The 25992-nt window shown below is 34.3% G+C and overlaps 1 protein-coding gene across 1 annotated transcript in view; it reads right to left on the bottom strand.

The window, feature by feature from the left end:
* Positions 1 to 21656, bottom strand: part of DACH2 (dachshund family transcription factor 2) — a 687399-nt gene extending 665743 nt beyond the window's left edge. Inside the window, exon 1 of the mRNA XM_011361163.1 lies at positions 21163 to 21656. Coding sequence (XP_011359465.1) covers positions 21163 to 21656 — 494 coding nt within the window. The remainder of the gene's footprint in view (positions 1 to 21162) is intronic.
* Between the last annotated feature and the right edge of the window lie 4336 nt (positions 21657 to 25992).

Genomic DNA, 25992 nt, shown 5'->3' with positions numbered 1-25992 from the left:
TGGACTGAACTCACCGATAAAAAGGCATGGAGTTGCAGATTGGATCAAAAAACAAAGCCCAACCATATGCTGCCTCCAGGAGACACATCTCACTTCCAAAGACAAATATAGACTCAAAGTGAAAGGGTGAAAAATGATACTTCAGGCAAATGGCATTCAGAGAAAAGTGGGAGTAGCAGTACTAATATCAGACAGAATAGACTTCAAAATAAAAAAGGTAAAGGAAGATAATGAGGGACACTTCATAATGATAAAGGAAATCATGCACCAGGAAAACATAACACTTATTAATATCTATGCTCCCAATCGGGGAGCCTCAAAATATATAGAGCAATTACTAACAGAACTAAAGGGAGAAACAGACCAAAACGTTATCATAGTAGGAGACCTAAATACCCCACTGAGGGATATGGACAGATCATTCAAACAGAAAAATCAATAGGGAAATAATATCCTTAGAGGACACATTAGAGTGATCACATAATTGACATTTGCAGAGCCTTTCATCCCAAAACAGCTGCTTATACATTCTTCTCAGGTGCACATGGAACATTCTCAGGAATTGACTGCATACTGGGACACAGAGATAGCCTCAGCAAGTATAAGAAGATTGAAATCATACCAAACATATTCTCTGATCATAATGCTTTGAAGCTGAAGATCAACTGTAAAATGAGAATAGGAGGAACGACAAATATGTGAAAATTAAACAGCATATTAAACGGTGAACAATAATGGGGTCAGAGAAGAAATAAAAAGGGAAATCAAGAGATACATAGAAACAAATGACAATGATAGTACATGTTGAAACTTCTGGGACACAGCTAAAGCAGTAATAAGAGGAAAGTTCATAACATTACAGGTCTATCTTGGAAAACAAAACCGAGCCCAAATAAACAACCTAACGCTTTATATTAAAAAACTAGAAAAGGAAGAACAAATGAAGCCTAAAGTCAGCAGATGGAAAGAAATAATCAAAATTAGAGCAAAATTAAATGAAATTAAAAACAAAAATAATTTAAAAATAAATGAAACAAAGAGATGGTTGTTTGAGAAGGTTAATAAAATTGACAAATCCCTGGCTAGACTCACTAAACAAAAAAGAGAAAGGACACAAATAAACAAAATCAGGCATGAAAGAGGAGAAATTACAACAGACACCACAGAAATACACAGGATCATACAAAAATACTATAAAAAAGTATATAACACCAAATTTAATAACCTTGAAGAAATGGGCCAGTACTTAGAAAAATAAAACCTTCCTAGATTGAATCAAGAAGTGGAAAATCTAAATAGACCGATCAGCAGTATGGAATTGAAACGATCATTATAAACTTCGCAAAAAGTAAAAGTCCAGGACCAGATGGCTTCAACGGTGAATTCTAACAAACATTCAAAGAAGATTTAATACTTATTTTCCTCCAACTTTCTAAAAAATCATAAAGGAGGCAATACCTCCCAACTCATTTTATGAGGAGAATATTAATTTGATACCAAAACCTCATAAAGGTAACACAAAAAATGAAATCTACAGACCAATATCTCTCATGAACACAGAGACAAAAATCCTAAATAAAATACTAGCAAACCAAACACAGCAACATTTTAAAAAGATTATACACCATGATAAGGTGGGCTTCATCCCAGAAGCACAGGGATGGTTCAGCATATGTGAAACAATTACTATGATACACACATAAACAAATTAAAAAATAATAATCATACGATCATATCAAAAGATGCAGAAAAAGCCTTTGACAAAATAAAGCATCCATTTATGATCAAAACACTTAACAAAATCAGTATAGAAGGAAAGAACCTTAACCTAATAAAGGCCATATACAACAAATCTTCAGCCAACATTAATACTGAATGGTGAAAAACTAAAAACCTCCTCTCTAAGATCAGGAACAAGGCAAGGCTGTCCAATATCACCAATGTTATGCAATATAATATTGGAGGTCCTAATGAGTGTAATCAGGCAATAAAAAGATATAAGAGGCATCCAAATAGGAAACGAAGAAGTCAAACTTTCACTATTTGTGGATGACGTGATTCTCTATAGAGAAAACCCTAAAGACTCCGCAATAACACTAATAGAAACAATAAGCAAATACAGTAAATTTTCTGGACACAAAACCAATGTTCAAAAATCCATAGCATTCCTATACTAAAGTAGTGTCAGATAAAGAAGAAGAAAAAACAATTTCTTTTGCAATTGCAACAAAAAGAATAAAATATCTAATAATAAATCTAATGGTGCATGTGAAGAACTTATGTAATGAAAACTACAAGACTCTGTTAAAAGAAATCAAAGAAGATACATAGAAATGGAAATATATTCCGTGTTCTTGGATTGGAAGAATCAACATAGTTAAAATGACCTTATTATCTAAAGCATTATACAGATTTAATGCAATCCCCATCAAAATCCCATTGGCATTTTTTAAAGAAATAGAACAAAAAATCCCAGTTTTGTGTGGAAGCACAAAAGACCCCAAATTGCCAAAGCCATTCTGTGAAAAAAACAACGAGGCTGGAGGCATCACTCTGCCCAACTTCAAATCATACTACAAAGCAACAGTAATCAAAACAGCATGGTATTGACAGCAAAACACACACACACAGATAGGGGAACAGAATAGAGAGTCCAGAAGTAAACCTATGTTTACACGGGCAAATAATTTTTGACAAAAGTGCCAAAAACGTACAGTGAAGAAAAGAAAGCCTCTTCAATAAATGGTGCTGGGAAAACTGGAAAGCCACTGGCAAGAGAATGAAACTAGACTGTTGTCTATCACCACACACCAAAATTAATTCAAAATGGATTAAGGGCCTGAATATAAGACCTGAAACAATAAAGTGCATAGAAGAAAACGTAAGAGCTAAACTCAAGGACCTTGGACTTAAAGAGGATTTTATGAATTTGACCTCAAAGGTAAAGAAAGTAAAAGCTAAAATAAATGAATGTGACTACATCAAACTAACAAGCTTCCACACAGCAAAAGAAACTATCAACAACGCCTCTGATAAGGGCCTAACATCCAAAATATACAAAGAACTCATACAACTCAATAACGACAACAACAACAAAAAAAAAGCAAATGATCCAATCAAAAAACAGGCAGAGGACCTGAACAGACACTTCTCCCTATAGGACATACAAATGGCCAAGAAATATTTGAAAAGATGCTCAACATCGCTAGCTATTAGGGAAATGCAAATCAAAACCATGAGATACCATCTCACACCTATTAGAATAGCTATAATCAACAGGACAAGTATGAACAAATGTTGGAGAGGATGCAGAGAGAAAGGAACCCTCATACACTGCAAATTGGTACAGCCACTATGGAAAACAGTATGGAGGGCCTCAAAAAACTAAGAATTGATCTACCATATGATCCAGCAATTCCTCTACTGGATATTTACCCCAAAGATTTGAAAATCCATATCCAAAAAGATATTTGCATACCGATGTCCATAGCAGCATTATTCACGGTGGCTAAAACATGGATGCAACCAAAATGCCCTTCAATAGATGATTAGATAAAGAAGCTGTGATACATATATACAATGGAATATTACCCAGCTGTAAGAGAAGATGAAATACTGTCATTTGCAACAACATAGATGGACCTCAAGATAATCATGCTAAGTGAAATAATCCAGAGAGAAAAAGTTGAAAATCACATGATATCACTTATATGTGGGATATGAACCTAAAAGCAACAAATAGGACAAACAAACAGCGACTCATAGACATGGACAGTAGACTAGTGATTACCAGAGTATAGGAGGGAGGGAGTAGGATGGGGTAAAAGGGATCAAATGGGGTAAAAGGGTGACAAAAAGAAATCTAACTCTGGGAGTTGAACATACAATGTAATATATACATATGCCTTGCTGTTAAATTGTACACCTGAACCTTACTGGATTTCTTTAACCAATGTCACCATAAAAAAAAATAATAAAAAATATTTAGGATAGTTTAAGGGGCCTCTAGGACAACATCAAGTATAACAACATTCATATCATAGCGGTATCAGAAGGAGAAGAGAGAAAGGCATTGAAAACCTATTTGAAGAAATAATGAGAAAATTTTCCTAACTTGGCAAAGGAAGTTGATCTACAAGTCCATAAATTGCAGGGAGTCCCAAACAAGATGAACTCAAAGAGGCCCACAGCAAGACACATCATAATTAAAATGTCAAAGGTTAAAGCCAAAGAGAGAATCTTAAAGTAGCAAGGGAAAAGCAGTTAGTTACCTGCAAAGGAACTCCCATAAGACAGTCAGCTGATTTCTCAAAAGATACTTTACAGGCCCAGAAGAGATTGGCAGGAAATATTCAAAATGATGAAAAGCAAGGGCCTACAATTAACATTATCCTACCCAGCAAGGCTATCATTTAGAATCGAGAAAAGATAAAGAGTTTCCCAAACAAAAAAAAGCTAAAGGAGTTCATCACCACCAAACCAGTAGTATGAGCAATGTTAAAGGGGCTTAAAGGAGAAGGAGAATAAGAAGAAAAAAATAAAAAATATGACTAATAAAATGGCAATTACTAAAAACCTAACAATAATTACTTTAAATGTAAATGAGTTAAATGCTCCAATCAACATACACAGGGAGGTTGAATGGTTAAGAAAACAAGACTCAAGTGTCCATCAATATACAATCGAATAAAGAAGTGGTAGATATGTACAAGGAAATATTACTTGGCCATAAAAAATAATGAAATTTTACCATTTGCAAAAATATGGATGGACCTAGAGGGTATTATGCTAAGTAAAGTAAGTCAGACAGATAAAGACAAATATCATATGATTTCACTTATATGTGGAATCTAAAAAACAAATAAACAAAATAGAATCAGACTCATAGATACAGAGAACAAAACTGATAGTTTCCAGATGGGAGGGAGGTTGGGGGTTGGGTGAAAAAAGTGAAGGGATTAAGAAACATAAATTGATAGTTACAAAGTAGTCACCTGGATGTGAAATACAGAATAAGGAATATGGTAATAACTATGTATGGTCAGGTTGGTACTAGACTTATCAAGGGGATCATTTTGTAAGCTATATAAATGTCTAACCATTAATGTTATAAACATGAAACTAATATAATATTGAATGTCAAGTGTACCTGAAAACTGAAAATTTTTAAAAAAGGAAAATATAGACAATTGAAACAATCAAAGAGGACATCTGTGAAGTCTCACCAGATCAACCAGAATCTTCACCTATATACTCAGACTTCCCATCTGTTAACAGAGATGCGCTAACCTTGCACCTACCTAAAGATGATATCTCTACTCGTGCCCCTCGCAAGTGGATCTTATTCACTCTCTCCTACTGAAGAATATCATTTCAGCAATACTTCTCTCTCTTTCCTGCAACATCTATTTTTTAAAATTTCTACTGGATTATTTCTAACAGCATATGCTGTTATTTCTTCCATCTTAAAAACATATAACCTCTTATCCAACTCCCCTGTTCTCAAGCTACTCCCTCTCACCTAAAGTTGTTTGCTATTTTTACATCAAGTCCCTGGAAAAAGTTGTTTATAGTCTGCCTCCAATTCCTCTTCTATTCTTTCTTAAACACATGCCATTCAAACTTTTCATTCCTGTTCTTCTACCAAAACTTCTCTAGTTAAGATCATCAATGACTTTCATTGTCACATTCAATGGCTAAACCTTAGTCTTCATGTTTTTTGGCTTATTAGCATCATTTGATATGGTTGATCACTCCTTCCTTTTTGATACATTTTCTTTGCTTAGCTTTCAGGACACCATTCTTTCTTGGTTTTCCTCCTACCTCATTGGATGTTCTTTCTCAGTTCTTTACTGATTCCTTCTCTTCTCCCTAATCTCTTTATGTTGGTGTGACCCAGGACTCGGTCCTCAAAACTCTCCTTTCTCCTATTTACAGTCTCTCCTGTCCTAAATTCATATCTCCTGCCCAAAAGTCTCTCCCAACACCCCACTTGTATATCCAATGACTGCACATCTGCTGAAAAGGCTAAAAGATACCTAAAAAGTAAACATATTTCCTGAACTTTCTCCCCAAACCTGTTCAACCTGCATCCTTCCCCTTCTCAAATGATGGAAACTCCATCCTCCCAGTTGCTCATACCAAAATCTTGGAGTTGTCTGTTTCTTTTTCTCTCACACTCAGTGTCTAATCCATTAGGAAGTCCTATTGGTTTTATCTTCAAAATTGATCCAGAAGCTGACTAATTGTTAACACTTCTACTCTACCACTATGTTCTAAGCCACCACCATCTTTCTCCCAGTTCATTGCATTAACATCCTAATTGCTTCTACCTTTGACCCACCTGAAGCCTATTCTCAACTTAGCAGCCAAAGTAATCCTTTAAAAACGTAAGTCAAATCCTGTTATAGTTTTGTTTAAAACTGCAGTGACTCCAATTTCATTCAGAGTAAAAGTCAAAGTCCTCAAAATGGCCTAAAAGGCCCTATATAACCATTTTGATCTTGTTCCTACTACTCTTTCCCATACTTACTCTACTCCAAACACACTGTTGCACAAACCTGCTAGGCATGCTCCTGCTCTAGGACTTTTGGTCAAACTGTTTTCTCTACCTGAGACACTCTTTCCCCAGATTTGGCTTGGCTAACTCTCCTCTTTTTCGAGTGTGTGAACAATGCTTATATTGTCAACAAGGCCTATGATATCTATGCTATTTAAAACAGCAACCAACTCCAATTCTCCCATATCCTTACCTTGCTCTACTTGCTCTATTTTTCCATCACATTTATCATCTTATAACTACAATATAATTTACTTTTTTATTATACACATTGTTTATTGTCTTCCTCCATCCACACTACCATATTCAAGACTATAACCCTTTTTCTAAAGCAGGGATCTTTGTTTATTTTTAACAGATGTAGCTCAAGCACTTAAAAGAGTGCCCAACACAGATTAGACGACCAATAGCTATTTGATGAATGAATGAATGACTGGTAATCTTTTTATGTGTTCATGCCTTGTCTCTACAATAAGATTTAAAGCTCTCTAAAGGTACAGATCCTAGCCTAGTATTTTGGACACAAGAGACATTTATATATTTTAGTAACTATGTCCAAGTTTCATAAATTCTTTCAATATTATGCTTTAATGCAGCAGTCCCCAACCTTTTTGGCACCAGGGACCAGTGTTCCTATGAGAATCTAATGCCTGATAATCTGAAGTAGAGCTGAGGTGGTGATGTTAGCACTGGGGAGTGGCTGCAAATACAGATGAAGCTTCACTTCCTCACCTGCTGCTCACCCACTGTGTGGCCTGGTTCCTAACAGGCCATGGACTGGTACTGATCCATGGCCCAGAGGTTGAGGACCCCTGTTTTAACGAACTACTGCCATCTCCACACACTTTCTTGACGTATTATCCCTTTCATTTTTCCACTCAAAATCTTGTTTTTCTTGGCTTCCCAAACCTTTCTATACATACATATGGAATTGAGTCTCCACTACACTAAGAGAGTTTCATTATTATATTTCTGAAAATATCATCATTCAAAAGCATTATTTCCTATCAGGGCATATACCCTGAAGACATTCTAGGGAAGTTCCCGTGTAGTGCTTCTCTCTCCTACTAGGTTGTTTATCTCTCTTTCCCACCACTAGATTCTCCATAATTCCCTGAATATCTGGAATAACCTACTACCTAATTAAAATTGTTTGCCCAAGTCCAGCTATCAAGACTTACTACGTCAGACAGCGTAGAATGCACAGTGTACCTGAAAAGGTACAACAGAATGCTTAGACTCAAGAACTGATTCTGCCTGTACTAGATTGTATGGCCTGAAGTAATTCACTCACCTAAATTCAATATCAATTCTTTCACCTAAATTCTGGATCAGATGACCTTCTTCCTAGAGTTGCTGTGAGGATAAAAGCAGACAATATATGAACAAGTTTTGCAGCCTGTGAACTTCTGCACGATAATAAGGTATTATTATTTCCTAGAAGCATTGTGTTTCATTATAACTATGGATGATGCTGATTTGGCTTTGAGTGAAAAACGTCTAAATGAGATTAAGCGATCCCCAAAAGCACCATGCTATAAAGTGATCATCTATTTGTTTATAGAAATTTAGAAATTTCACAACAAAATTATAAAAACATCTATTCTAAGGATCAGAGTAAATGAGCTAACATATGTGAAAACACTATATAAACTCTAAACCAGTATACACATATAAAGTTTTTATTAGTACATCTAGCTAGTAATTTTAAACTTCTAGATATATTTTCAGGCAGGAGTCATAAAGGAAACATTTAAACTTTAAATGTACTTATTAAATACAAAAATGACAAAAATGTCACTTTGATGTTCTTTAATTCAAATTTTAATGTCCACTAAATAATCTTGAAGGCAGTAGTTCAAATTACTCCCTAAAATACAAACTTAGTTACTATTGGATGCAATAAAAACTTCACAGACATACCCAACGGCAAAATGTAACCCTTTTTAAAAATTTCATACTCAATATGTGATTCAAAATGTGCTATGGCAAGCTAGAATCAGGCTAACAGACCAGTAATAGTAAGGAAACTTACAGAAGCAGTGTAAGTGGACACTGTATGAAATATTTTAGAAATTAAAGTTAACATTTATTAGTGTAATAAAAAATATTATTTTACTGACAACATCTATTCAAATGTGTTACTACGGTTTTGAATGCCACCAGCTCACTTCAAATGGAATAATATTTCCCCATTTTGCCTTTATTGTTTTTATTTTTATTTATGGCTAATATTTTTTTATGTTTTCTGTTTCTGTTCATGAATCTGCTTAAATTAACCACTAAAATAAAATGAATGCAATTAAAAGAAAAAATTCATTCAAGAGCTTTATGGAAAGGCCTTCACCAGCCCACAGTATTCTGCCTACCTCTCATCTATCAGCTAGTTTCTGGTCCATTCAATATTTCTACGAGAAATACTTTCTCATCATGTCGTCTCCACCCTTATTTAGCTTCATTTCTTTGCCCACGCCTAAACGGAACTATCTAAGTGCTAACATGACCTAAATTATAGTCATCTTGTCTTTAAAACTGAGAGCCTTCTAACTGGACAGAAAACATTAAATTATTGAGCCCACTGCACCTTCTTTGATGGAACATGAATCTGTATGGGACAAATATTTTTACATTTTTCCCACTAATACAGAAAATTTCTAAAAAGAGGCATTTCTTAAGTTGCACTTACATTTAAAAACTGAGAACCCTCTTGAAAAAAATACACATATGACCAGTCATTTAATTAAACAGCACTGCAAAGAATAAGAAAAGCTTTAGACTGGCAGAATGAGAATTACATAAACATACAACCTCATGAAAAAGAACATGCCCCTAAAATAACAAAAACCTGTCAGTCTTCTAGTAAGACAAGGACTAATCCAAAATAACTGCAAATGTAAGAACGTGGCTATACCGAATGAACTTGTATCAATTAAGCTCTGGAGCAGTTACTACCCCTTTCAGAGGTCATAATCTTCAACACGTGCCCATGAACAAAATGACCACTCTTGCAGGACCTGATCAGCATCAAGAATATAATGTTCCATTTTTTTAAATTTCGAGTCGAAAATCAACTAATTACCATTATAAAGTAGAAACACTTCACAAAAATCAGATTTAGTACTATAGTCATCGATGAGTTTTAACTCAAAAGTCACTATTCTTCTAGTGTCAACAAATGTTGATTTAACTTATGAAAGATGGTTATTTAGAGGTCCTATGCACAGGAAAGTGTGATAAAGTCAACAACTGGCCTCATACAATTCGCCAAGTTTTGATTTACTAACAGCTGTAATAAGTACTGTATCCATTAAGTACATAAATCTTTCCATAGACAGCATAAGAACAAATTCAAGCAAAATACTAATTTAGTTAATTACTAACTAACATGAATCAGTACACTGCTATTAGCTATGACATAAAAGTTCAATGCCTGCTTATTCTCTGTTCACTTCAAATATTTGCTACATGAAGCATTTAATTTCAGATTTAATTCAACCTTAGCATGTTTCTGGGCTATCTCTCCTTCCCACCAGTGAATACTCATAAAACATAAGTACAATTTAATAGTAGAATAAGCAAAATATATTTAGACAGGCAAATATGCCATAAACATTTTATAATGCACTTCAAAGCCTAATTAATGTTATTGAATTTTCCACAATTTTGAATTGTATACATCATTTACTATTCCTTGCATTAATATAGGTTAGCTGAGAGTTAACCATGTAACAACAAAATTCTATCTAGGTAATCTGGAGATGAGACAAATAAGAATTTGGATAGTTATTAAGATCACTACTTTCCCCTTGATAAGTAACATTATATAGGCTAATAGTAGGTATGCATTAAATATTTGTTGAAATGAAGTGACAAAAATGTATATGTATGTGTGTGTTCAAACCAAATATTCTAATTGGCTTATAAAATGAGACCTAAACTTGTGCACTATGCATAAAATGAACTATGCAGTATTTTTTTTTCTATGAATGAACTCCCCTTTTCTCTTCCTCAAATAAAAATCTAGAGGGTACTCATAAATCTTTTTACAAAATAAATTTAGAAGTTTAACAGATCACAGACTATTTTCAAAGTACAAGCTTAACATAAACATTAAACATTTAATTATACATATCTGCAAATAATCTTGTTTTCCAAAGTTATTTGTGGTTATATACAATACACATAAGGGTCAATGTATTCTGAACAAATAAAAACAAATGACTCTGTCATCTTTGTTTTAATTTTTGGCATATGATAATATATAGGACTACTTGTAAAGCAAATCAAACTCTAAGATCGAGGATCTATTTAAAACTCTAACACAAATAAAAGCAAGCTTTTTTACACACACAAAAAAACATGTTTTTAAATCCAAAGTTGCATATTTTACTATAAAAACGTATGTCTCATAGAATGGCTAAGTTTATGAATGATGAAGAAGTCATATCCCTTGCAACAAATATATTTCATTGAAAAGATAAGAAAGCCAATTAACTACAGCTATTCTTAAGTGGAAATACATGTTTTATTTCAATCTTCTCTTGATGTGTCTTTTATTTATAACATGAGTAATTCTCTACATTTATAAAGCTAAAACATTTTCTTTTATCTCTCAATAATTCTATTTTTAGTTAGACCTTTCTGATATAATTCTAAAGACAGAAAATAAACCAGTGTTTACTGACATAACACGAGGCATATATGTGAAAGAAAATTTAAGAATTATTCAACAATAGATATGACAAAAATTTGTAGTCTCAAAGATTTCACAATTTAGCAAATATAATAGGAGAGCTATATGGTTTATATACAATGAAGTAAAGAAAGCATGGTTCTAGAACATAAGCTCCACAAGAAAGTGACTGTTTTGTTCACTCTGTTCACAGTACCTAGAACATTGCCTGGCATCACATAGTATACTAAACACACACACACACACACACACACACACACACACACACACTCACTCACTCACTCACGACTAATCTGATCATGAGAGATCAAAATGAAGAGGTCTTTATTTTATTTAAATTTTAAAACTTAAGTGGATAGAATGAGTTTTCCAAAGGTCTATAGATTAAAGACAATAATGCAAAAAAGACAGTAGGGTCTAATTTATGTACTTTGGAGAAATGTTTCAGGTGAGGTTCTCTTGAGTTTTTGTAATTAAACTTCCTTGGATTGAATTCAAGAGAGGAACCATATCATAAAGCATCTCATCTTACTGTCTGTATTGTTATATAGAGCAAGTCTTCAGTGTCTGTATGTTTATTATCCTTTCAGAAGGCTTAAGAGCTAACATACATATATAATAACATTTTATAGACAGTCACATTAAAGTTTTTATATCACTTCTGTGGATTTGGCATGCTTTAATATGGCATTAAACTTAACATTCTTAAACTAGGTAACTGTATATATTGCACCTATGTCTCCTACTACCAAAGCTATTAAGAGATAGCATAGTCTTATATGATAATTATTTTTTAAAGGTTTTACTTGAATGCTGCAGGATAGTTCACAATTTATACATAATATAGATACTGTATTAACAAATATAATAAAATTGAATTTATCTAAATATTGTTTGTGATGTCGCATACTTTTTAGACAAATAAATGAGAGACAGACTTCTTCCAAATAACTAAAAGCTCAGATTCTAACATATTGCTGTAAGCTATAATGGTTATAACTGTTAATCCAATACACCTTTTATACAAACCCATAAACACACGAGTGGAAAAATAGCACAGATGTTCATCTCTAATGCAATTTCCATTCAATTTCCTAAGTGCGGTCCCTGTGTGCAAACTAGCTTAACGTTATGTTTAGCTTGCAAATTCTTTTAATAAATAATGAATGCAATAAAACTAGGAGATCAATGGCAAGCTAAGAAATCATAAAGAAAAAAAAGCCTTTGTGTTCAGGTTGTTGCCCATTTCAAACTTTAATCCAGAGACAGATCAATATTGCTCTATTTTTCTTTTTAACCCATCACATAAGTAGCAGATAGACTAACTGTAGCCTAAATGTTGTTACCAGCTAGCAGTTGCCAGCAACCTGAAAACATCACTGGACACAATTGCAATTGAATATTTTATACCTTAACATACGTTATACACTATTAAGGAGTCAACTTGTTTAAAAATTAAAATATATATATATATATACAGCAATAAAAATACTGTGGATCATTATTTTTTTTAAACTTTCCTGTACTATATATTTTTCTAGTAGTATAATTACAAAATTTTCACCACAATTTGCTCTAATAAACTAAATAATTCTATTGGGTCAAAATAGTACATACATACGAGTAGTTTCAACCTCAGAGGTCCTAGAGGAAAGTTAATTTTACTTTTCAAAATTAATTACTCCTGAAAGAACTAAGTTATTTCTTTAAATGGGTAGGGAGGATATTCATTCAAATTCATGCTGCAGTTGGGTAGGTCTTGGTACTATCCAGGAAAGAAGTAAATCATTAAACTTAAGTATTTGTATTCAGGGACTATAGATAAAAAGGAAGAAAACTCTATTTTTACCCACTCATTTTGGGTAAACATGCATTTACTGTTTGAAAGAAGGTCAAAAGTCAACTGCTACCAGAGTTAGTGCTGATACCTAGTAGCATAAATTTAAATATCTGAGAATAATTTTATGGTAGTAGTCTTCTTTTATTTGTAATTCCTTACCTACTTATAATATTAAAACATCTCCTGTGGGTTTTCATTAAAAGGGAATGTCGAGAAGTCATATTTTCTTTAAAGATATAGTTCCATTCAAACAGTCCAATTTCATATATTAGATTTTGATAGCTTTATATATTTATTTGTGAAAAGCTTATGGCATGATTACAAATGGTTTTATAATGGAATTAAATTTCTAGATTAGTATCTTTTTAATAACTGCATACTTCATATAACTATTTTAACTATTTCTTAGCTTTTTTAAGGAATAGTAATTTGTGAAAAGAGTTCTGATGAGTAATAAGTGTGTGTGTATGTGTGTGTATGTTTATGATTGTGTTTACTTAACGAATGAGAATTAGGTGCTTAATATATATACAATATTAGGTTTAATGAATTTTTACTACGAATATTATCAGTTAAAAATTATTCCTCAGAAATTATTATTACAAAATCAATATTTTGTCTTATGCAACAAATTCAGCTCTCTTTTAAGGATATCATTATAGGTAATAACAAATGTATCTCTTTAGCTATATCAAATTCAATTTTGTATAAAATAATGTATATTATATCTTATATTCACATTCTCAATATCAATTCTAATATATAAATTTATTCAATATATAATATATTGAGTATATAATATAATATATAATATATAATATTATATGATATAATTATATATGATGTTGTAACATCTTATATATAAATTTAATCAATTCTAATATATAAATTTAGACGTAAAGAAGGATATGGTAAGATCTCACCATGAAGACATTCCCATGCTTTAAGCAAAATTTGAGAAAATCAACTCCTCTATAACTTTATTGAACTCCATTATATTTCTCTTTAAACTATATTGTAGATCATAGCATGTATCCTAGGCTTCCAATATTAGCCTAATACTGGAGATGAAAATTTTCCTGAAGAACTTGAGACCTCAACAGTATCCATTAACAGTGTTTCCTGTTTTCCTATTCTAATAAAGGTAAAAATAAAATTGTCATGAAAAAATGCTGTAAAGGCCTGCAAAGAAGAACTACCTCTGACAGCTGATTTTTTAAAATATATATTCTTCAGAAAGCTAAACAAGAGAAAAACTGAATCTCCTTTTTAAAATTTGTATTTCCAAATATCAGAGAGTAACTAAGAAGTTATAAAACCTACAGCATTAAATTCAAAATATTTTACAATTAGCAAAACCGTTTTGCTCCTACAATCAAGGTAATAAAGCCATGGGTTAAATGAAATAAAGTATGGTACTAATAATATTTAGTGCAAGTAGATAATAATTTAGCTAGAGTTATCACAAAGTTCCTTTTGATGTGTATATGTTTTTCTATAGTGTAAGAAATTAAATTATAAAAGTAAAATTCATTGCTACTGAATTATTTATGATTCACAAATAATTACCAGGAATATAAATAGCTCAAATATACCAAAATAAAACAAACTTTTCCAAGATATTCAGCATTACAAAGTGAGGAAGCGAAGAATACACAATGGATAGGCTGTCCTCTCCTACTAAAAAGAAATATTAAATCCTGAAGGAGTTCTAAATCCCTTGGTAAGAGTATATTGCAGCTGCATTAAGCCAACAAGAAGCTTATTAGCAAGGATTTAAAAACTAACACCCTTCTGTAATCAATTTAGATACAGCATTATTCTATTTATAGTGACACTTTCAATGTGTCCCAATCATATATTACTTATTCTCATTTTTCCTACTATGATTAAATATTAATGTGGAGGCACTATAAAGCATCTACACTATATTTAGGTTTTACTCTATTGATTTTCACCATTTTGAAATAGTTAATATAGCATGAAAATTAGGAGTCTTTCTTATGAAGAAACTTATGATGGGTTTGATATTTTTCTCTGATTTTTAAATAAAAAAATAAATTTAGTTGTTTTAGGAGAAAATGGAAAAAGGGATGCCGCCACTTTAAAAGCTTCAATCTCTTTGACATTGCTGGCAGTGTATGGGAACATTAATGCATCTGTCATGATAACAAGCTAAGAATAACATCTAGACATCAAACCGAGCAGAGAATCCATCTGAAGTGATTCATTCAGATCTGTCTCATTGATTTATTAAACACAGGGCAACATCTGCAGCCTCACAGAGCTGCTTGGTGAAATTAATGCAAGATCAATTCAAATGGAAAAAAGTGTAAAAGAGATAAATCAAAACACAATTTGCATGCAGTTCTACAATCAGGCTTATTGGGTGCAAATGCTCAATTTCCTTTCCAAAGCAAATGTGTTTAAATGTTGTTTTATCTTTTTAGAATTATGTGATCTGAAGTGACAGTGAAGAGTTTTGCAGATTGAGATGGTGAAAGAGAAGAAAAGAAAAAAAAATGCTACCAAAGATCTTTTGAATATGCAACAAGAATATCATTAATTCCTAATTGTTTTGCTTTTGGGGAAAGGTTCGATGTCCTTTCTCTGAAAATATAGTATTTTCAATTTTGGTTAATTAGGGCAGTTTTAATACATATTTGAAATGTATAGAATGGATAAACCTAAATCATTCGTACCTTTAAATGCATCAGATAAAGTGCCACTGGATATCTAGATTGCCAACTGAAATGTAATATATTATGATTAGGGTTTCCCACAATTATATCTGCTTGCTAGAAGCACTTTAAAAACACCTAAGGATTTCATTAAGACAAAAAAGATTACATAAGAAAGCATCAAATAATTCAGACTTGATATTTTCTACAGGTATTAGGAATTTCCTTGTGAAACCATATAAAACATTAATGTCTGAAGACTAGCACTTCCTAATTATTTATTGTCATTCATGTACTATACATTGAGGATAATATCATACATAAATATCCAAAGATAGTCTCCATCATATCATGCAACATTTCTTTAATGTACTATCCATTGCCTAATAAATGAGTGTTTGGGGCAAATATGAAATCCAGCTAAAGTATTTAGATAAATAAAAAATGTTGGTTATGCAGAAGTATACACTGGAAATGGATGTACACCTAGAAGTTTTGATCACTGGCACATGATTAGATTGTTTTAACAATAATCTTGACATCATTCTTCTAATAAAAGACAGAGCATTGTTGACTATGTGACTGTTTTTAGTAGACAATATGACTATCTTCTCATTATCTTATGAAATAAAATGTCCGTATTTACTGCTCAGATTAATTTCTAAAACCTTTTTATCATTTTGAAAATATACAGCATACAAAATATTAGCCCAGGAAAGTGATGTGAGTTCTTCAAAAATTTGATTTTGCTTAATTTTTACTGTAATGAAAACATCAATTTTCAAAGTAAATTATGTTATTCTGTGTGAATTATTAACTATATTCATCAAATATGAATGCAAAGCCAAACTCATCAAGTGCTTATGATAATCGATAATTGTATTTCTGGTATTTGAAAGTAGTTTCAAATTGTTGTAAAAGTCCTTATAATTCACATAAAGTTATTCTAACATAGAAGCCCACTTATGTTCACATAGTCAAAATAACAATAAACCACAATTAGGCCATTTAAAATTATAATTGAAAAAACTGAATTTTATTCATTTGAATATATGTTGGATCATGTATCCAAATGCATTAAAATGTTTTCTTAATCATGTATTCTTGTTTCTTCAAGCATCCATTTAACAATATTTAAATGAACAAATGACATTTAATTAGTTGGTCTGCAAATGAAATTAAATGCCAATCATGAAATCTGACAATAGTACTTTTACAGAGATAGGTAGATAAAAAGGAATAACACTAAAATGTGTTGTCTGATTTTTCACTGAATACCAATTTTTTATTTAATATTTTACTGCTACATTAAACTTTGAAGAATTTAGTAAGGAAAATCCATTGCATAAGAGTGAGATTTTTAGACTTTTGCTTTCTAAATCAATCTGCTCTCTGATATAAAAAATTCCAAGTTCTCTTACACAAGAAATGAAAAAAAAAAAATTAAAGTGCTTTATCTGAAAAAAAAACAAATATTTAAAACAAGATAACTTTTCCCATTTGTTTTAAATCTTTCAATTACCATTTTTCTAAATAATCCTTAAAATAATCTCTCTGTAATTAATTTCTAAAGTTAAAAGGCATCAAAGAAAAATATTGTATAGCCCTTTGGAATTGCAGTGATATAAAGCTTGACTTATTTAATAGAACAATGAGTAGTCAAGAGTTCTAGTCTTACTATTGTCTAATACCTGAGGCAGGTATTATTTTCCAACTTCTTTTCTGGAAAGACAACTTTGAATATTTTGATAATTAGCTAATAACCAAATGGTTAATATGAGGCACTGATAGTTCTTGTAACTTCCAGTACTGCTAAAAACAATCATGTTATCTGTTTTGCTCATTCAGTTTTCTTCAGTGGACATTAATAAAAATGTGCCCCAAGCCAAATCAAAATGCTACTTTGATTTGTAATGCCAATACACTAAGGTATTTGAAAATGATCAAATTGAAAACGGTCCATCTTGTGTGTTTTGGAATAGTGTAGGAAGCATTTCAAATTAAAATACCCTGAACGTCAGGACTTGTACTCTTCCCCAGTTATCTGACAGAGGGGAAGAAATGTTTATATAAGAAAATGAAATTACCAATGACACCATTACAAATTGGTCTTTATTCAACAATACATTATGGAAATCTATCAAGAGATAAAGACGAACCTTTTTTTTTTTTCTGAATAAGAATAGTATGTAAGAATTTCCACTCACTGAACACACTTTTTCCTTGCACTTTCCCCCACTTTTAGCTAGAAGTGCTGAGAAGTCATGAGTCCTAAGTGACAATCCTCTTTAGCCAAGTTTCCATTGGTACATCACTCATCTCCTAATCCATCTTTCACTCAGTCTTATGGCATACTTTTGCTCATATTCTACATTTCTTTTCTCTTACTGACTTCATTTCTCATCTACCTTATTTTGCCTCTCTTGGGCTTCATTCCTGCTTACATCCCTCACCCTTCTTTTCTTTTTCTTTCTTTTTCTTTTTTTTTTTCTGAAAAGAGAAGTCATAGAAATAATATTCATCTAAATACTAATTTCACAATTTCATTAAATCACTCAAATGTTGGGAATGATTTAAGGTACACATTTCTATAAATAACGTTACCTAAAGTCATAAGTCATCTATTATAAGCATTACCATATTTTGTAGTTTTTAACAACATAATTATGAGAGCATTTTGCATCCATAAAAATTTGGTAATGTTACTTTATCATTCATTAGATTTCTCTCATAAAACTGCAGGGTGTTTTTTTTTTTAATATCTAAAATTTGCAATGTAGGTTTGTTTCTAGTTTTACTCATATTCATGTATGGATTGCATTCATAGAATGTATTTCACAAATTTTTACAATTGCATACTGAAACACTTATAACACAATTACAGAAAATTCATATAACAAATAAAATACCAATAAAGAAAAATGTAAAGAGGCATATGCATCATACCTCAGGTACATTTCTTCTTACATCTTTAATATTTAATATTTCTCTATCATCTTTATGCACATACACAAAAGCGATTTAAGCCAAAAAGTTAGCATTGTAAATGCTGCGATAAGGAGGAAGTAAAACTTAACTGAATTAAAATAATAACCTAAAAACACATTATATAACAAGACCCCAAAATAGTATAACACCTGCCTCTGGATACAGAGTAATTTATCATTTTTCTCTTCAGTAAGTAGCTCTAATAAAAATTAATTAAAGAAAAGTTTCTACTTACAGAGGAAAGCGTCAAAATCATATCAAAATACTAATCTATTTAATTTTTAAATGAAAATCATAGATTTGCTCAACGATGTATAAATTAATTATTAAAGAACGGAGAATGTCCTATGTGTAATAATTATTCCACTTTAGATATGGGTATTTGTAAGAGACGAGAGGGAAAGAAAAGAGGAATAGAGAGGGGGGAGGGGTAAAAGGAGATAGGGAGAGAGAGAGAAAGGAAGAAAGAAGATAGATTTTCCTGTTTTCAATCGTTTAAATGTCTTTAGGAATGGCAACAAATGAATTAGACAGCCCTCATCTAAAGTCCCTGGTAACCCTCTAAGTTTGTGTATTAGTAAAGTGCTTTGTGATCAAAATAAAATGTCCTTTCTACTCTTGCAACCTATAATTACTTATTTTATTGAGAAAGCAGTTATTCTTTGTATTTTAAGGCCCTCTATCTTCCTTAAGAAAAATCCGAATCTAAATAAACCAGGTTTGGAAGCCCCAGATATAAAACAAATAGTTCTCATATGAACAGATTTTTGTTCAATCACTAAGACACAGGAGAACACTGCTTAAAGGGGGGGGGAAGAGAGAGAAAGAAAAAGAAAAACAAAAGGCCCCTTGTAAGTTCTGTAGCATCATCTTATTACAACAATCAGCAACAGTTTGTCTGCAAGTTGTCAGTGTACTTCAACTATACATAGTAATTTGGATTTGACAACAGATGTAAAAACTGACTTAGTTTTTGCTCATAAACCTGGAGATCTTATGATTTAAAGTTGTGTTGTAAGAAAGTCTACCTCTGCAGAAGTTTTCTGCAAAACGATCAACAGTAGTGCTGTTTTACCACAAAACCCTTTGCTTTCTTTAACCTGGTGATGATGATTTCTTGGTTTGTATGCTAATTACATCTGACAAATGTGTACTTTCCTAACAGATATTACCAGACTGGAGACAGAATAAACACTGAAACAACTCACAGGTCTTTAAAAAGTCATATAATCTTGAATATGATTTACATTTCTTTCTTTTTTAACTCAGAAACATTGAATACAGTTTTCTTATGAACATATGCAAATAGACATTGTTCTATAATGTACTTCTAAACTGTGATATCAAGGAGATACACTTACAACCAGAGAAGCTGGCCATCATCATTTAAGGAATCCTCTCTTTGGGGGAATGGGATCCTTCCAACTGTTTGCCTGGGGGGAAGAGCTGAAAGCATCCTCTCTAGAAAACCTGCCAACTTCTACTCCAACCCCCAACCCGGTCCCAGCCCCAGCGTTTCATGCCCCACATTGCCCTCTGCAGATGACACAAAAGGAACGATTCCAGGAAAGTGACATTTGTGTCGTCCTTTTTTTCTTTCTTTTTAAAAATAGGATCCATCGACTTTCCTGTATCGTGTAATCGTGTACGGGGAGCTTTGCGTAGCAGGCATGAGCACACGTTCTCTCTCTCTCTCTCTCTCTCTCTCTCTCTCTCTCTCTCTCTCTCTCTCTCTCTCGTCACTCACACTCACACACACACACACACACACACACACACCACCACCACCACCACCACCACCACCACATCACCACGACGACGACCACCACCACCACTACCACCACACGCCCCAGGTACTCACACAACAAACAAACAGGATGGGGAACGAATCACCCTTTGGGATGGATTCTAGGCTTCCGACCCTCTTTATCCCCCAAATGCTGTGTTCTGGATTTGCCAGCTTAGGAGCCCAATGTACAGCTCAGCCAGCACTCTACCCCAGAAAACCCTTGGTGTTCGTGTTCAGGAGAAAATCTATCCGACCCGTACAGCCACAAAAGAGCAGGAAAGAGAATTGAATGGAGAAATTAACAAATAACCACAAGCAGCCCAAAAGCCATGCAAGATATGGGCGAAAGGCTGGAAAGTTTCAGTAGAGGACCGTAAACTAAAGTTTGTCCGGCACTTTCTTAGACTCAAGCCCTGCCACTGCGCGCAGACTAGAAGGGACGGGCAATTAATTAATGAGCCCTTCTAGTCCTCTTTCCCCACCTACTTTCAGCGTGAAGAGTAGAGGCAAGATAGTTAAGACTCACTCTCTACAAACAAAGTTGGATGAGGGTGATGAGACATGCAGAAGAGGGTAAAAGGGGAAGAGCGAGCCAAGAATCGAGTATCTCACCTGGCGTTGGTGCAATCGGTGAACAAAGTTTCAAAGTCTTTCCTGGTAATGAGTTTGCAGCGGTTCACCCCAGGCTGAATGGCTCCCAGCCCGCGGAGGATCCGGACCTGCTCGACAGTACACACCACGGGGGATATGTCCAGTCTCTTCAGTTTGGTGTACACTGTGTGCAACCCTCCCACCAGATGCTTAAGAAAGAGATCAAAGACTTGCGGCAGGCAGATCAGTTCCTGGCCGTCCATCAGGAATGAAGCCACCTTCACCCCATGCATGTCGACCATCCTGCACTCGGTGTTGGTGTTGCCGCTGCCTCCGCTGCCACCACCGACCCCACCACCCCCGGCGCTGCTAGCCATGAAACTGTTGATCCTATTGGGGGTGAGACGAGGCGGATCTCCAGGAGTCGAATACAGGGGTTCGGCCCGAAATAAGCCCCCCGGGATGCCGGCGCCACTAGAAGTTGCAGAGATCACTGGAGGTGCAGAGACAGCCATGGTCATTCAGTCTCAAATCGTAGGTCCTCGGGCCCTCGCTCTCTTGCCCTGTCTCCTCTGTGTCCCTTCGCACTCGCTCGCTCACTCTCGTGCTCTCTCTGGCGTGCTATCACTCGCTCAGAACTGTTCGCAAGTCTACAGTAGCATGGCTCACGCTGAAGCTCACCCACCACCCAGCAGACAGTGAGCAGCCTCTACCCGCCGCGGCCTGAGACCCCACCCAATCACACCCCCTCCCGAGACTGGCAGCCACCCTTAGCCAATGGGCTCCAAGTCCTCGGCTTCCAAGCGCGCCGAATGGCTGCCTCCCGCAAGGAGGTGGAGACTCCCTGGCCCTCCTCCTGGCTACCTGAGGCTGTTCAGGGTTTGCGGGTGAATCTGGATGGAGCCCGTGAAGGGGGCGGTGTGGTTCCTTGGCTTCTTCCTTGCAATCTGACAAAAGAATTGCAGTTATCACGCAGAGCTCTCGAAGTGGCCTAAGCTATGGACCCCTCCCCTCCGCGCCCTCGACGTGGGAACACAAAGCCGCACTCTAGAACGTGCCTCTCCCCCAATCCCGCGCCACCGTGCACCTGGGTTCAATCGAGGAAAGGAAGGTAGCAGTTCCAATTCCATTTTCACGTTACTCCCAAACTGCGGGAACTTAAGAGATGGCTTCGCCCAGCTTCCTGGAGAAAGACTCCAGCGAGTTCAGAAGTAATCAGGTCAGCCTTTCTTCAGCTCGTCTTGCGCTCTTGGTTTAAGTTCTCTCTTACTCAGCGCACAGAGGAACCAGCGTACAAGATCGCACTCAAAACAAAGTTGCAGGGTGCTAACCTACTCCTGATATTCAGCAGGCGCGGTGAGCCTGTGGACTTTGGAAAGCAGGCAGACACTTGATTTCTGGGTGGTAGACGGACGCCTCATTTTACAGTACTTCTGTCACTGTCCTGGAACAGTCTTCGCTTTCTGTGTCACTATCCCTTAATTTCAGGATTGCCCCGTCCCGGCTAACCTCGATAGAAAAAGTTCCTTTATGATGCATGACAGTCATCACAGAATATGAGAGAAGAGCGAGGATTTGTACTTTTTAATATTGCTTTTTCTTCTCTCATCTATGGGCTTTGATGGACCAGTGATTAGAGCTCCATGTCCTGAATTGTATGTAGCTCAAGATTCCTCTTCCCCCACTTGTCACGTGCCTAAACGCAACTACAAGAGCTCATAATAAGTGAAATATCTAGGCAAGGTACATTCCAGAGAAAGGCATGGTCTTTCCCGCATGGTATATGGTGATTAGATCACTGTAGCAAAGTTTTAAGACACTTTGTCGAACTTTTGATTCTCTGAAATCAAGGTATTTCCTTTCCTTAGCTTCTCTCTTCTAGAGGTTGTTATTCAGAAAGTGAAATCCATGCTTCGTTTCCTTGTAAAACGTTAATTAGCAATGATATAACTAAATCAACTTCTCCAATACACTTCCAGAATATAAATATTTTTTAAAAGTTAGTGAATTTTATTCAGCTCTTCCTAGCGGTATCAAAGGAAGAATGGCTGGGCTTTTTTCCTCCCTTAATAAGACATAAATGTTCTAAATTGGATTTTTCTGCCTCTCTCTTCAACATATTTTTGTCATTTCATCAACCAAGTAGTAAGAACTACCCTTTGAGTCACTTCATACTGTTTCAATTTTTATTGTGTTTAGTCAGAATGCTAAGAAGTTGTAATGATAGTTGCTTTTGAAATACAATAGTAAGCGACCCTAACATAATAGATTGCAATGCATGCAGCCAGCCACAAAACACTTTTAAAAGGCATTAAATATTTTTTTGCTAGTTTGCTACTGTTGTGGGAAGAAAATAAGGAGCAAAAAAGGACAATTGAGAAGAAATAGCAGAGGCAGAAAAAGCCTCTACTTTTTCTTCAACAAAAAGTAGAGGTTTTCAAGAAAGAATACAAAAACACTAACAGAAATGTTTGTATTTACTAGTTTTTTTTTTTTTAAGATAAATCTCAATTTGTGTTCAACAGGTGTTTTGACAGAAATAGCTATTAAGTTGTGTGTTGAAGTAACTTACCTCTGATAACTTACTGTGATTGAAATTTCCAAGTGAATAAATTTAACTTTAAAGAGTTTTTTTTTTTAATTCCTCTAATTGCATTTAAAAACTGGTATATTGCTTCACTCATAATATCAAGCCCTTTTTGTTTGCAGAGTGATTTGGAGTTTTCAGCAATAGGACATTACACAGATGTTTTGATGTTTCAAATTTAAGAAATTCTGAAATATAAAAAGGAAAGGTGGAACATTTCAGGCTGCAATCATTACTTGTACTATTAAACAAATGTACTTTGACAACTTTAGGAAAAGCTCAAACTAGATATGTCTTATATATTTAATGTAATCTATCAGATATGTAGTAATATTTTAATTATTACCAGAGATTAAGGTTCAATTTCTAGTAGAAATACTAGAGACTAAAATTAGTCATTGATCATTGGAGGGTTAAAGTCTGAGCATTCAACACACAAAAGACCCTTGGATTCATTATTTGAATTCCCTCCCATTTGCAGTCTTTTAGAAAATAAACTTGGAAATTTTCTTAAGGTTACTTGTCATTTAAAGATTTAGTCATTTATATCTAAGAGACCAGGTGTTATGTCCTTAGGTTTTCTTGATATTTTGATAACTATTTCTATTACTTTTATTTCTACTCTTATTGTTATTTATGCTTTGAGATTGAGACAATCAAATTCTGTATGCAGAATTTGTTTTTATCCTCCTAAATTTTACGTCTTCAATAAGCCAAACATATTTCTAAATAAGGCTGGGTTTCTACAAGGCCAGAGGGAAACTTGCGCTTGAACACCCTGTGTATTAGAGTTGCATGAAGCAATATAAAATCATAAAGGCTGCAGTAAACAGAGTACCCTTGGGAGATGACTATCCATGGAGAGAGGCACTGCACTAAACAAAGAAAATACTCAAATTTTATGAATTATTTCCAGATAAGAGCAAAGCACCCTAGAAAATAGTAACAAAATTAGTACAAATAGATATCTTTTCTCATCAGAATAAGAAGTTCTAGATGCCACTATTCCAACGAAATGATTTGTGATGTAAGTATAGTTTCTCATACACTGAAATACTGTAATCTTTCTAGACTTAATTAACAATTTACACATTCTCCTAATTCATACTCAATTTGGAGGGACAGGGTGCTCGTTTGTGACTTTAGGCAAAATATTCCACTGTTTGACATTGTCACTTAAATGCAAGTGCTATTCTAATTAAAAATAAATATATATAGGCAAACTTATCCAGGATTGAAAAATATACAGAACCATTTGAAAGAGCTGGTTTTCAGAATGGGCATTCAAGCAAAACCTAAGGTAATTAATGGAGTTATTTGAAACTGGCAGCTAACTGAGGTTGCAACCTGTAATATGGCTTCTAATCAGAATCTCTCAGGAGCCCTCTAAGGTTCGTTTTTAGGTAAACAATAAATGGAAATTGATTGGGCAAGGCAATAAATGTGAAATGAAAGTATTCATATAATCAAGAACTTAACTGGTTAAAGCCTATAAGTATACTCCCACTCAATGGAATAGGTTTTTCTAGGAAACTGGCTATAAAATGACCTTCTACAACATAAATTACCTTTCCCCCCATTCAATTCAATGTTAAATTGAGGATGAATTCCAAAGGAGGCAAATATGAAGAAGGAAGACAACTGGAATGAGAAGAAAACTGGTCATAACCCAAGGAGTAACAGAGAAAAGCAGATGCTAAAAGGAATAATGAACATTTACTAACTGAAATATAAAAAAAAAAGAAACAAAGCATTTCAAAAAGTATAAGCACTTGCCAACTCTTAACATATCATACCCCAATCAGCACTGTTCTAAGAGAGGAAATGTGTGGACTTTAAATTCCATCTATGTCTCTCTATGTATTGTTTCTTTTTAAATCTTAAGCTTGAAACTGTTCAAATTCAAGCCATTCTGACTTCAGCTGGACTCCCACTGCTACTTAGTATCCTTTTATTCATTTCATTGACTCCCCATTGAATTCCCAGCAGCAGCTACTCCAACTCTTTTCTACTCTTTGCAAGTCACCCTCCCCCTCACTCTCATCAGCTACAGCCTCCTACTTCTCTATGATTTTACCACAAAGTTATTCAACAGACGCTCCTTCAACCTTCTTTCTATCCACCTAAAAAGCATTTTCTGTATTCTCTCTTATCTTCTCCTACGTCTCTCATTCCTCAGGAAATAAAAAGTCCCCTCTTTTCCCTTCATCGATGCTCTTGACCCCTCTCACCTCCTCCAAGTCACTAATCTAGCAGTTTTATGC

The sequence above is a fragment of the Pteropus vampyrus genome, unplaced genomic scaffold, assembly GCF_000151845.1.
Source record: "Pteropus vampyrus isolate Shadow unplaced genomic scaffold, Pvam_2.0 Scaffold63, whole genome shotgun sequence".
Classification (NCBI taxonomy): Eukaryota; Metazoa; Chordata; class Mammalia; order Chiroptera; family Pteropodidae; genus Pteropus; species Pteropus vampyrus.
Note: the sequence above shows the minus strand (reverse complement) of the source record. Positions and strands in the feature narration are given on the sequence as shown.